The sequence below is a fragment of the Melanaphis sacchari genome, unplaced genomic scaffold (genome assembly GCF_002803265.2).
Source record: "Melanaphis sacchari strain LSU unplaced genomic scaffold, SCAv2.0 Contig1435_pilon_pilon, whole genome shotgun sequence".
Taxonomy (NCBI): Eukaryota; Metazoa; Arthropoda; class Insecta; order Hemiptera; family Aphididae; genus Melanaphis; species Melanaphis sacchari.
This window is the reverse complement of record NW_020270611.1, coordinates 1-13,001: the sequence shown is the minus strand read 5'-3', so window position 1 is coordinate 13,001 and position 13,001 is coordinate 1. Positions and strand designations below refer to the sequence as shown.

The 13,001-nt window shown below is 29.9% G+C and overlaps 1 protein-coding gene across 1 annotated transcript; it reads right to left on the bottom strand.

Annotated features, from left to right (window-relative positions):
• Positions 1-2,750: 2,750 nt before the first annotated feature.
• LOC112591772 lies at positions 2,751-6,014 on the bottom strand. Its single transcript, XM_025335688.1, has 7 exons — positions 5,981-6,014; positions 5,712-5,901; positions 3,969-4,045; positions 3,719-3,865; positions 3,536-3,653; positions 3,290-3,452; positions 2,751-2,950 (listed from the first exon to the last, which is right to left on the bottom strand). Exons 5-7 carry the CDS (start codon positions 3,588-3,590, stop codon positions 2,806-2,808), a joined length of 363 nt encoding a protein of 120 aa, XP_025191473.1. The 5' UTR covers positions 3,591-3,653; positions 3,719-3,865; positions 3,969-4,045; positions 5,712-5,901; positions 5,981-6,014; the 3' UTR covers positions 2,751-2,805.
• Between the last annotated feature and the right edge of the window lie 6,987 nt (positions 6,015-13,001).

The following is a 13,001-nucleotide window of genomic DNA, read 5'->3' as shown; positions in this document are numbered from 1 at the left end:
AACGCAAACGTAATTTGGTTTTGGAGGACGGGCCACGCTTGCCGCAAAATTCCTGCCGTGATCCCGTCTAGACCCGAGGCAGATTAGGTTAGGTGCACGGTTCAACCGGGTCGAATGTCGGACTAAGCCCAGGTAATGCCAACTCGAATCTACCTACATAAACGCCGGTCTATCTACGGATTTCCGCCTGTCCTGCGGTCTCCGTTGCGTCGCTATCCTCAGGGACCAGTTGCTCGAGAAGCCCCTCGCCGGTCTCCCTAAGCGAACACGTAAATGTTCCGTCCATTTTTCTGATGGACGCTGGTAATTTCTCCGAGGGTCGTGTTCCCCCGGCCTTTAGCCATTTATAGACGGGTCCCCAGGGCTCCTCGTTCCCGGTGCCGGTAACGAAGGAGCGCCAGGCCGTCTGCCGTGCTCTGAAGCAGGCGCGGTTATATCTCCGCTTGAGGTCGTGTACTTCCTCCTTATGGCTCTCTTTCTGAACGCGTTGCGTTCTGCGCGTAGTTTGCGCTTCCAGCGTCCCAATCGGGCGAGCTCGCTACCGAGGTCTGAGCTCCACCAGAGAGGCGGTTTCAGTTGTCCGACCACGGCCCGTTTCATGTGGGTATCACAAGCCGTTTGCTGCACTTCCGAGAGTGCGTTCACACAGGGGTCTACGACCGGGCAACCGAGCTCAGCTGACCGTGCTATCGCTAAACTTTTCAAGGTCTTACGGAATGATTTCCAATCGGTATTTTTCCATAAATATCGTTTCCATACGACATTACCCGTGGACGGAAAGACGTTCTGACTGCACGCAAATTTAAAGCTGATCACGTTATGATCGCTTGATGTCAATCCGGGTATGACCTTCCAGTCCGTCACCCTACGCTCCACCGAAGGCGACGCGAGTGTGACGTCTATGTTGGCTGACCCTCTATTCATGAAAGTTCTAGGTTGGTCCGGCTGATTCAGCACGGACAGGCCCTTTATACTTATCAATTCCACGATTACTTCGCCCCGGTCGTCCGAGACTTCATCATGCCACACCGTCGACCGCCCGTTAACATCCGCACAGACAAGCACGGCGCCGCGGATCTGGTCCAGGACGGACCTAAACGCGTCGGCGTGTGTCTGGGTGGGGTCAGAGAACTGGAAGTATGAAGATACTACCGTCAAGCTGACTTGTCTCACCGTAAGCGTGGCCGCGGCCAAATGGGGGGTACAGAGATGTCTAAGAGCGAGGACTCCTATGGCCGGGCTCGCGACAACGACGGCAGCCTTCGGCCATCGCCCCGCCGCGATTACCCTAAGAGGATGCCTGTCTAGCAGGTAGATCCCCTTACCATCGGTCGCAGGCTCTTGGATTAGCGCAACATCTATGGCTAACTCTACCAGTAGTTTGTCTATCTGCTGCGTGGCCGCCTTTCCTCGGCCCGCGTTAATTTGAATGAAATTTATCATTTTCTCCTCGGTCCTGCAGACCACCGCCGGGGAGGGGCACGTATCCAGCCCGGTGGCGCTTCCGGGGGGAACGTCTGCTCCCTGCACTTGCTCCGGCTTGTGATGGACGGGCGTGTGTACGAAGAGACCTTCCGGGTTACGCATATTATCGGCGACTACCACCTATAGCAATATTACACATTATATTACATATTAGCATATCTCGTAGCTCATGAATATTATATTATGATATATTTGTATTATTAGTATATCTCGTAGCCGTCAGAATAATAAAGGAAATTATATAAACCATTCAAAGGCATACGATTGTACTTGAAATTGGATGCAAAGTTGTCAAATTATTTATTAAACATAAACCAAGTTATATCATAATTATTTTTAATATCTAAATACAGATACAAGTACTATAATATAATAATAATAAAATTTAAAATACTAAACATAAAATTTAGTACTGTAACACAGTTGAAATACCAACACAACTGACAGTAAATACTAAATGGGTATAGTCATAAGTCACATCATGCATGATTATAGTATCTATAGGTATACTCATACAAATACAGTAATTTATTTATGGGTCATTATTTAACACTTACTTAACTTAATGATAATATAATAATTTTAATGTGTTATTAAAAGAGTAATGGGTATATCACATAATCTGAGGCAGTAAAATTTGAATAAGTCAATACACAATTTTTAATTTTAGCTATATCTATGATATAATGGTTATATGAATACACATTACATATATAAATATGTTATGTATTATAGTAAACAACATTAAAAAATATCAACAAAACAAATAACATTAATCTTCATTTTTCAGCAAATTTAAATTTTTCATGTTCAATTATTTTCAATTTTAGGTAGTTTTAAATAATCAGCTCCAAGGGCCCAACTTATATCAGAAATGATATCATAATTCTTCACCTAAAGTATGTAAGCATTTTATGAGTTTCAATTTTAAAATCATAAAAACATATTGAAGTAATATACAAACAGTAATTGAAGGATTGTCACCAAAATTAATTAGTTGACTCAATAATACATAAATATAGACCAAATCGAAACATTTGAATGGTTTACTATCGTCAAAAGTTTTTCTAAAACATTCTTTAAAAAAGTTATTCCTTTTATTTATTATTGATGCATTATGAATATCTGTAAATACATTAAGCTAATACTTTTAGTTATAAATAATAACAACTTACGTATAGCAGCATTTCTAATTTTTTTAATAGTTATGCCTTTCCCTCTATAAACTAAAGTATTACATTTTGTGAATGAGATTTAGAATAATAACATAAAAATATCAATACGATATGTGATAATATTATGTTTAAAATTACATACAAATTAAATTAGCTTCTTTTGCCTTTTCATGAAAAAAGGAATCGCCATAATTGGTTGTTTAATGGTTACTTTATTCACATTATTTGCAATTAAAGACAAAACTGCACTCCAACAATAATTGTAAATATCATCTTTAGGACTAGAACCACTGAAATGATTACATAACAATTAATTACATTGAAAATACACTAAAACATAAATGCATATAACCTATTTATATTTTATTTAAATACAATTAATGAATTTAGTTACAATAAACTTTACCCATTCTAAAAAAAAAACTTACATGATTTTGTAAGTATTAAAAATATGTGTATATGAAAAAATATTATTTGTTAAATGGCATGGAGAAGAATTTTTTTTGTTAATGTTATTAAATGTCAAAATTTTTATTCGCATTTCCATCAAACCTAAATCTAAATAACTAAAAAATGTATGATTAATTATGTTTAGTATAATATAATTAGAAGACATTCATTTAAATTACCTTTGATTATAAAAATGTCTCTCTATTCCCATAATTGTAAATTGTTTTACAAATTTTGCCTCATAGTTTTGTAGGTTTTCAGGTGGTAAATAAAAAATGATTTGTAAAGATGAATCACGTAGATCTAAAACAGCTATTGTATTATTAAAGTTCTTTAAGGTATCTAAAAATAAATACATTTTCATAATTTATTTATGAATTAAGTATTGTTTAATTATAGTATTTTTTTATATTTTTATATTTTACTGTTCATGAAATTAACTGATAACCAAGCATAAAGTCCTTCACGACTTTTATTCATTATAAGAACCGTATTTTCATTTATTTGATATTCATCTTTATATTGACTCAAAATTTAGGTTGCCTAAAAATAAATTATGATTGTGAACTTTGAGAGTTTTGAGAAAATTAATAAATAAATAAAAATACTTGATTGACTATTGTTTCGGATTTTGTATTAAACAGTCTTAAACCAGCGGTTAATGCGAATACAATAATTGGTGTATACTCATAATTATATTTATTTTTCAAAAATCGTTTAGCATAGTTTAATATATTATATACCGAATTAAATACCTGTAACAAACAGAATATAGTTGAAAAACAAATATCTAACATTAATTCAACTTAATTAATTATGTTTCTGTTTATTCAAATAATAACATAATATTTTTCTCACTTTTATTTCGTTATGGTACAATTCAACTAAAGTACTATCAAGTACTTTACCAGCTTGGTCTTGTAGTTCATAATAACCTTCAAATTTAAATAAATATTGTTATAAGCTAGTATGTAAATTATAAATAAGTTATTATCTTATTATCTGATATACGTGCTAGGCACTACAATACATGTCATGTCTAGAAAAAACAATAATGTTTTAATTTTTTAGTAAAATGTATTAATTTAAACCAATACATAACCATTAAATAATGTATTAAAGATTTTAAATATGTACTAGCTAAATTACCAGCATCATCCAGTTTATTCTACAATACAACTGATAAAGTGGCTTACATTTTCTATTTGTTAAAAACTGGCGCAAAACTAGTGTAATATTTTTGGAGTGTTAGACTATTGAATTAAGTAATTAAAAAAACATTTATATTTTTTAATTTTTGTTTACTACATTTCTATTAATTTTAACTACATGTAATCTGTGTTTAATAAAAGGTATTAAACATAATTTTATTTTTCCTTGAGCCAAAAAAAAAAAAAAAATACACATAATAGTAATCGTAGAGCAATAATATAGTAATGTTTAAATAATAAGCTTCACACATCTTATGAGCCTCAAAGGAATTATTAAACTACAAATTAAAATTTCACAACGACTTAATAACCTAATCATAATCGAATTATTGACGTCATATAAGCTTGATGATAAGTTTGATGGGGATATCCGCTACGCCGTTTTTAGTGTTTTCAAGTGTCAACAATGATTAATCCGTTCGAAAGCTCAATCATTGCTGAACTTCAAATTTATCATATCCAATGACTAATTGTGCATGTTAATAACAACCCCAGTCTCGGAGCGTATAGAATATAATCGATAGTGTTACGTACCGTGTTATTTCAACACATATATTATACGGAGAGGTGATGTGTATACCGATGGAATAACATATTCAAACAGTGTAGTATCGAACGGCTATGGCGAACACCTGCACATCGTGATATTTAATATAATGAATAAGACATGATCACACGTCCTGGACTTCTCAGAAATAATGAGTAAACGATAGTGTTAACATTGTACTATTTAATATGACAATTAAGACTTGATCACACGTCTTGTAATTCTTAGAACCGATGAAATCGCAGGAAAGGCACTCAACTGAATAATACATTTAATTTAGAGAGCTCCTTTAGGTCATCGGAAGTCGCCACCTCCACAGTCACCACTCTTGACGGTTAACCATATATATATAAGGGAGACCGGGGCAGAGCTCAACAGACGGTTAGGGATATTCGAGACGCTCAGAGGCAGGTCGTAACACCACTCACGGTCTCGTCTATCAGTATTTCAGAGGCAGGTCGTAACACCACTCACACCATCTTGTGCTTATAAAATTGTATTCTTGTACGAGTTAATTGTATTAAATAAAGACTTAATCTTTTAACTTGCAAACATTAGTATTTCTATTTCTACGTTGATATATGAATCGACGTTGACATAAGGGACGCAACAATAGAAATCATTTACAGATATTATTTTTTAATCATAACGTAATAACTAAAAAAAAAAATAATGATAAATTCTTAAAAATTTTTGATAATCTTTATATGTACAAATATATATGCATATATTTTTAGTTATATGCTGTATGCTGATATACCCATCAATTTTCCTTAGAAACAATTTATGAATACAATATTAATTATTTATATTTAACACTTTAAGTAGGTACATTAAACCTACTTTCTTCACTTGAATTTTTCCAGCAAGAAAACCAACTACGTTTCTTAGACTTTTTAACAAAAACTGTAACTAATAATTTAGTTCTAATACTATCTGCCTCAACAGTAACGTTACAATACAGTTTTGGACTTTCCGACTTTGATAATTCAGAATTTTCATGGTCGACAGTTTCTTTACATAATATAATTGACTGAGTTGAAAAGATAAAAAACTAACATTTTAATCAGTATAATTCATAAAAAAGTAAAGTTGATGAAACTTATACTTACAGTAGGTTACCATAAAATATATCACAGTAACGATAATCTTCATAAAATTTTTTTTTTGATTTATATCAGATTTTATAGTATAATTATAACTATTATACCCTGAAATATTCTGTAAACAAATAATTACAACTAATACAAGAAATTTTAAATGTATAAAATAACAACTAAAATTAAATTTAAGATATTGTACTAAAATACCAAACATTTTTTTCTTAATCACTTATGAGACATCTGATTTCAATTATGAAGACTCAAAAACGAAATGATCATTAGTAGGGTGTAAAGCCGCTCTCCTGGGATGCACTCACACCATTGAACAAACCTTTTATTAATATGGTGAAATATTTTTAAGACGTTAAATTAGATTTGCATAAATTATTATAATTTTTAACACTGAGTTAACGAAGTCTCACGCAGTTATTGAACACTTACGATAACAGTTATGTATTTGTTAATGTATTTTTAGGCGCTGTTAATATGTGTAATATTAAAAGATTTAAGGCGCACCAGCCAATGACTCTTATAAGCGATTCAATTGACAACAAGTGAATAATTTCAAAAATGTTTTCGTTTTAGATTAGATTTTCACCGTTTCGGTGATCAAAATTGCAGGTTGAATATTATGATTTTTAGTTTATAGCCTACAGATTACGTCGGATTTTTAAAAATGATCCAAGGATTAATGAGAAACAAAACAATTCTATAGATAACATATATATGGTTCTTAAAATTAATGATAATTTTGTTATCCACTTCAATAATGATCAAAAGTGTTGGTATGTTAAATAGTAAAAGTGAGTTGCAAGAGTTAGCTATTTACCCTATTCTGAGAATTCATTAAATTAACTTAAGATAAAATCACCTAATGAAGTTCTCAATTTGAAATTTTAAATATAAATTTTAATAAGTCTATTAAACCGGTCGATCTACTTGTATGCGAAAGGTCGTTCTTTACATACCTTTTTTGTGCGATTAGTCATGTTTCTCATGCGGATTGTCCACTAATTAAAATTTCAATAAAAATATGATATTGATACAATAAAAAGTTGATTGAAATGTATTGTTATTACGATGTAGCAAAAAAATAATTTCATAAATTATGATTAACTTTTTTTATTCTTCAGAAGAAAAAAACAACTGCAATACACCAGAATTACCTTTGATATAATGTCATAAAATAACTTGTGTCTAGTCCTACAGTGTTTTTACATTAATTCATATTAAGATAAACCAATATTTATATAATTTTAAAATTAATGTATTGACATTGTTGTTTTAAGTTATATTCACGTGCTGTTTAAACATTAAAAAAAATAAATGGCACTGAGGAAAATTAAAATATTTATTAAGCTCTACAATTAATCGAAAAAAAATTAGTACCCATACTTACTAAAAGTAGGTCACACATTTCACATGTTGATATGATACTTATTCGTTTACACTTTATTTTATTAGATTAAACATGATTTTGGTGATACATTTAATTTAACATCTGATTACTACAATAAATTGGTTTTCAACGAAATATTACTTAGTATTTTAATGTGTGCTGTTGCCTGTTCACCTGTAATCATTATTTAAACAACTGGCACCACGCTATTATTTAAGTAGTAACCTAAGTCATATAACACTCCAAACAAGTTAAATAGTAAGAACATGTAAAATTTGCGCTAAAAGCAAACAAAAGAAAAAAAAAAAAATGATAAAATATATCATTTGCGCCACATCTAATAATTTATTTTGATGATTTGCACCACTTTTTAAGTTTGTAATTTGCGCCTAATAAAATTAAATAAAAAGGATTTATGTAATATGTACATCGTGTACCTACCTAATTAAATTGTAATTAGCGTTACAATTATTATAATTATTATTAAAACAAAACTCCATGTATATTTTATAAGTAAATTATTGTTTTGTATATACTATTTTTGTAATATAACATATAATTTTTGAAATTAAATACCTAGCTTACTCACCTTTTTTTTTTCTGATTAAAGCTTAATGACGAAACTATGCCTTTTCTGTCAATTCTATTTTATCTGTAGTCTTCATATATTTGTTTAAAAGTTTTCAACAGGTTTGTTCTTATAGTAGATTTTGTTTTTTAAGATGATCACTTATAATTGTAATCAAAGTTTATGTTTGAAAACTTTTCAGTACGTCCAAAAAGTGGTAAATAAAAGTATGTGGGTGATAGAACTTGGAATTGAAACGTGCATTTTATGATTCGCAAGCTTCAGTAGTGAAAGCTAGTGACGTGATGTTCGCAGCCAAATTATTGTTGAAAATTTAGCCTCTTCACTGATATATGTGTTAACTAATTAAACAGCATATTTTTGAAATCGAATATCATTTTAGGAATTGCTGTCATAAAATCATAAATAAAGCAGCCACTGACCTCGTTTGGAGGGATAAATAGCAACCCACTATTCTACATAATATACTAATATATTTTATATTTCTATATTCTATACACTAGCCACTACGTCAAATTACGCGTAACTAGCTATATCCTATATCATATACTGTCGCATTACTATATTTTAATATTTACATATCTACCGACGTAATTGTACTTACAACAGTAAGTTACAAGGCATCGGCCTAAAACCCATCCAAATACAGCGACCCACTGTCTTCTAGGACAGTAGACCACTGGGCCAGTTCACCCCTGGTTTTGGGAATCCAATTTTATATATTTTAGCAGCTTGTTTTGTTTTGTTCTATGATATTGATATACATTGGCTAGATCTAATTCCTGATTTTTTCTATACTATGATTGAGTTAAGTGAAATCTACAACCGAATATTTTAGTATCATCTCAGAATTGTCTCAATGCACAAACACAAATGTATGATATGTTTAAATAAATTTACGTAAGTTGAAATTTTTATTGCCTGGAATTAATGCAAATAAAAGTAGTATAATACGTATAACGATCATTGCATAAGCCATGCAAAGAAAAAAATTGCGTAAATAACTTGGATCAATATTCAAAAGTTCCATCCATGTATTTAATTTCAGATTGGCACAGAACTTTTAAGTTTGTATTTCATGAAAATATTATTATATGACAGTTCAGATCATTAATTAATAGAAATTGCTCATTGAGGTCCGATGTCAAATCTAAATTGTATATATTCTTTTTACAATTCTTCCATTGTTTTTGGTAATGGTGACACCATTTTTCTACGGACGTTATAATTATTTCGTCTAACTAATGATGTATCATCGGTAGTAATGGTATCTAAATTAGATATACTTATTCGTTTACACTTTATTTTATTATATTAAACACGATTTTGGTGATACATTTAATTTACCATCCGATTATTACAATAAAATGGTTTTCAACAAAATATTACTTAGTATTTTAATATGTGCTGTTGCCTGTTCACCTGTAATCGTTATTTAAACAACTGGCACACGCTATTATTTAAGTAGTAACCTAAGTCATATAACACTCCAAACAAGTTAAATAGTAAGAACGTGAGTAATATGCACCAAAAGCAACCAAAAAAAAAAATAAAAAAAATATGTTATTTGCGCCCTCTCCAAAATAATTGTTTTGGTTTTTTGCACTAAATAAAACTAAATAAAAAGGATTTATATAATCTATACATTGTGCACCTAATAAAATTGTTATTAAGCCTTTTCTGTCAATTTTATTTTGTCTGTAGTCTTCATATATTTGTTGAAAAGTTTTCAACAGGTTTTTATTTATAATATAATTTCGTTTTTTAAGATGTTCACTTTTAATTCTAATCAAAGTTTCTGCTATAAATTTTTTCAGTACGTCCAAAAAGTGGTAAAAAGTAGGATGTTGCTGATAGTTCTGGGCAGGGCCGGACCAAATATCCCAAAGTATCCCAAATAGAATTGCGACCCTACTCTCTGAGTATCTGACTATAGGCGTAATCTATATTAAATAATTTATTAAAAATATTGATAATTTGACGATCTTTAACATCGGTAAGACTTTAGGAACAGAAGAATTTGTATCGATACTTTTTTCCAATTGAGTAGATATATTTTCCTAAATATTCATGTTATTATGTTATGATGATAAAAAATTAAAAATACATATTTATTTTGAATGTATGTGTTTTTAGCCAAAGAAACCTACTACTATTAATTAAACACTTGCTTTGCATAGATAATAGGTAGATATGCAATATGGGTATGTCTATTAGTTATTACAAATTATAATACAAAATACCTTAGGTTTAATAAAGCACTAACTAGTTAACAAGTCATCGTTAATATTGTATAATGTATGTACATGTACCAATATCTTTTAAAAGATACAATATACAAACATTTGAAAAAGAAATATTTATAATAATTTAAAAGTATGGTTGGTAAAACTAAAAAGAATTAGCCACTAGGTATAAAATTATTACTATACTATAAATTGTCAATTATTCATTTTGAGTAGAGCAATTCTTTTTTTTTATTTTGTAACAACATTTTCTTGAAACTAAATAGGTAAACCAGTGTCACAGTCCAGATTTCAATAATATTATGATTTCACCATTGTACAAATGTACAATACATAAAATGAATAGTTTTAATAAAAATAAATGTATGTGTTTGAGTTTTAAATGTATTTGAACACACAAAAAAAACTCCAGTGGATTGTATAATCTTGTTTTATTATTAAACAGTAAAAATTGTAAACACTAATTGAATAATTAAATAAATTCTTTTCACTATATAATGAGGTGACAATGGCGATTGACGGTATTATCACCGACGCAACGTTAAATAATTACTGACGACCCGTGCCTGCCTTATACCCGACCCAAGGCGATATAGATAAAGATAATATTAGATATTATTGTACATTGAACAGTATGTGTAATTAATAATACTTACCGATTGTATAAAATATTATTTGATTTGAATGGAACTATTTTGGGTTTTTTGCAGCAGCTTTTAAATCAGCATTTGGTTTCAGTAAAGCTTTTTCTGCGCACCCTTTGACTCGACGATTCAGTTAAGATATTTTAATGAATGTTTTTATAAAACATGTGACTGGCTTTGTGGTTGTTCGGATAAATTATATTGTTGGCCCTGTCTGCTTTTTTCACATAGTGAATCGAATATTTGGTCAAAATATGGGTTTACTGATATGTCTAATTATCATGGTTTAAAAAATAGACACGAATCAAATCAGCTACACATTTAAGCCTTGGTAAATTTAAAAACTTTTGGGAAGAATAGGATAGATATTTGTTTAAGTGAAATTTAAAAATATAAATAAACATTATGAAAAGTAGATAATAATAGGTATGTCATAAGTAAATTAATTGATATAACTTGTTTCCTTGCTAAAGAAGAATTAGCTTTTAGAGGTCATGATGAAAATCAAGTTCTTTAAATAAAGGTAATTTTGTTGAAACATTTAATTTACTTTCTTCTGTTGATGATAAACTAAAATTTCATATTTCAAATTCTACGTTTTACAGGCCTTTCAAATGACATACAAAATGATTTAATTAATTCTATAAAAATATTATAATTACAAAATTAAAAATTAAATTAAAGATGCTGACTTTAGCAGTAATCACTGATGAAACAACTGATATTACAAAAATCACAACTCACAACAGTATTTATTATAATGACAAGGGTGTTCAAGAGATTTATTGGGTTTCTGATGCTAGTGCAGATAGGTCAGCTAAATCTTTGGCTGATAATTTTTCAATACTTCCAGAGTATATATGATGAGAACAAATTAGTTGCAGACATATGATGGAGCTGCTGTTATGTCTGGCTCTCATAATGGTTTGCAGACTTTATAAAACAAATATAAAATGGCATGTATATGCACATAAACTTGATTTAGTTCTTAAGCAGTCAGTCTCATATTAAGGAATGTAAAATTTTTTTTACAAATCTTAACGGGTTCGCTGTTTTTCAAATAGTACAAAAGAATAAATGAGTTAGATTTAATTGTTAAAAAACGGTTTCCAACTATTGCTCCAACAAGGTGGAACTATAATAGTAGATTAATAATATTATGATTGAACATAAAAGAAATTAATCAATTAATGCATTCTATTGTAGAAAATGCTGATAAATGGGACAGTGAATCAATTATATGTGCTAGAGGCTTTATTTACATTAGAAGATTTTGATTTTAATTTTAATTTAATCATTTTTGGAAAAATACTTCCTTTAGCTAGGTACCTTTTGATGTATTACAAAAAAAAGTATTTGATATTTCATATTGTACTCAAAAATTGATGAATTTAGAAACAGTTAAATGAATACAGGCAGAAATTTGATTTAGTTTGGAATGAAGTAAATGACTTAGAAAAGATAAAATTGTTCCACCAGATATAAAGGTCTCGAATGGTTCAGTATCAGTAGATAGAAAATTAACTATAAACGTTTATTCTATGGAATAATAGATATTATTTTAGTGAAAATTGATGAACGATTTTCTGAAGTATATAACTTAAAATTTATGGGGTTACTTGATTTTGAAAATTTTCTCATTACAAAGATTATTTTCCTCAGGATAATTCAGTTCACTTAAACAAACATATGGTCAGTATTTTGAGTTTCCAAAGCTAAAGAGTGAATTGTCAATTATATTCATCTGATCTTTCATCACACCCATATTTATAAACTTTTAGAATATTTGAGGGAAACAGATTTAACAACTGTCCCACCTCAGTTACTAAATTATGTGCATTAGTTTTAACCATTCCTGCAAACAAGTGCTTCTGCTGCAAGATCTTTTCTTGCTTTAAAAGGATAAAACTTATTTAAGAAATAATCAAACTCAAATATTCTTCGTTATCTTACTTTCCATAGAAAGAAGTTTTAATGACTATAAGTGTGAACCTAACTTTTATAATGATGTAATTAAAGATTTTTTAAAACAAAATAGAAGAATACAGTTGTCTTATAAGTGAACTTGTAAACTACAAGAATTAGAACTTAAAATTTGAACTAAAAATATAAGAAAAACAAGGTTTATGTAACTGGAACGAAGTATACCGAT

Bases quoted from the DNA above. Each gene is read 5' to 3' on its own strand.
- LOC112591772 (XM_025335688.1), bottom strand. From the start codon at position 3,590: ATGAATAAAAGTCGTGAAGGACTTTATGCTTGGTTATCAGTTAATTTC. The intron at 3,453-3,535 runs GTAAAATATAAA...ATTTATTTTTAG, and splicing joins ATCAGTTAATTTCATGAACA to ATACCTTAAAGAACTTTAAT. The intron at 2,951-3,289 runs GTAATTTAAATG...TAATCATTTCAG, and splicing joins AGACATTTTTATAATCAAAG to TGGTTCTAGTCCTAAAGATG.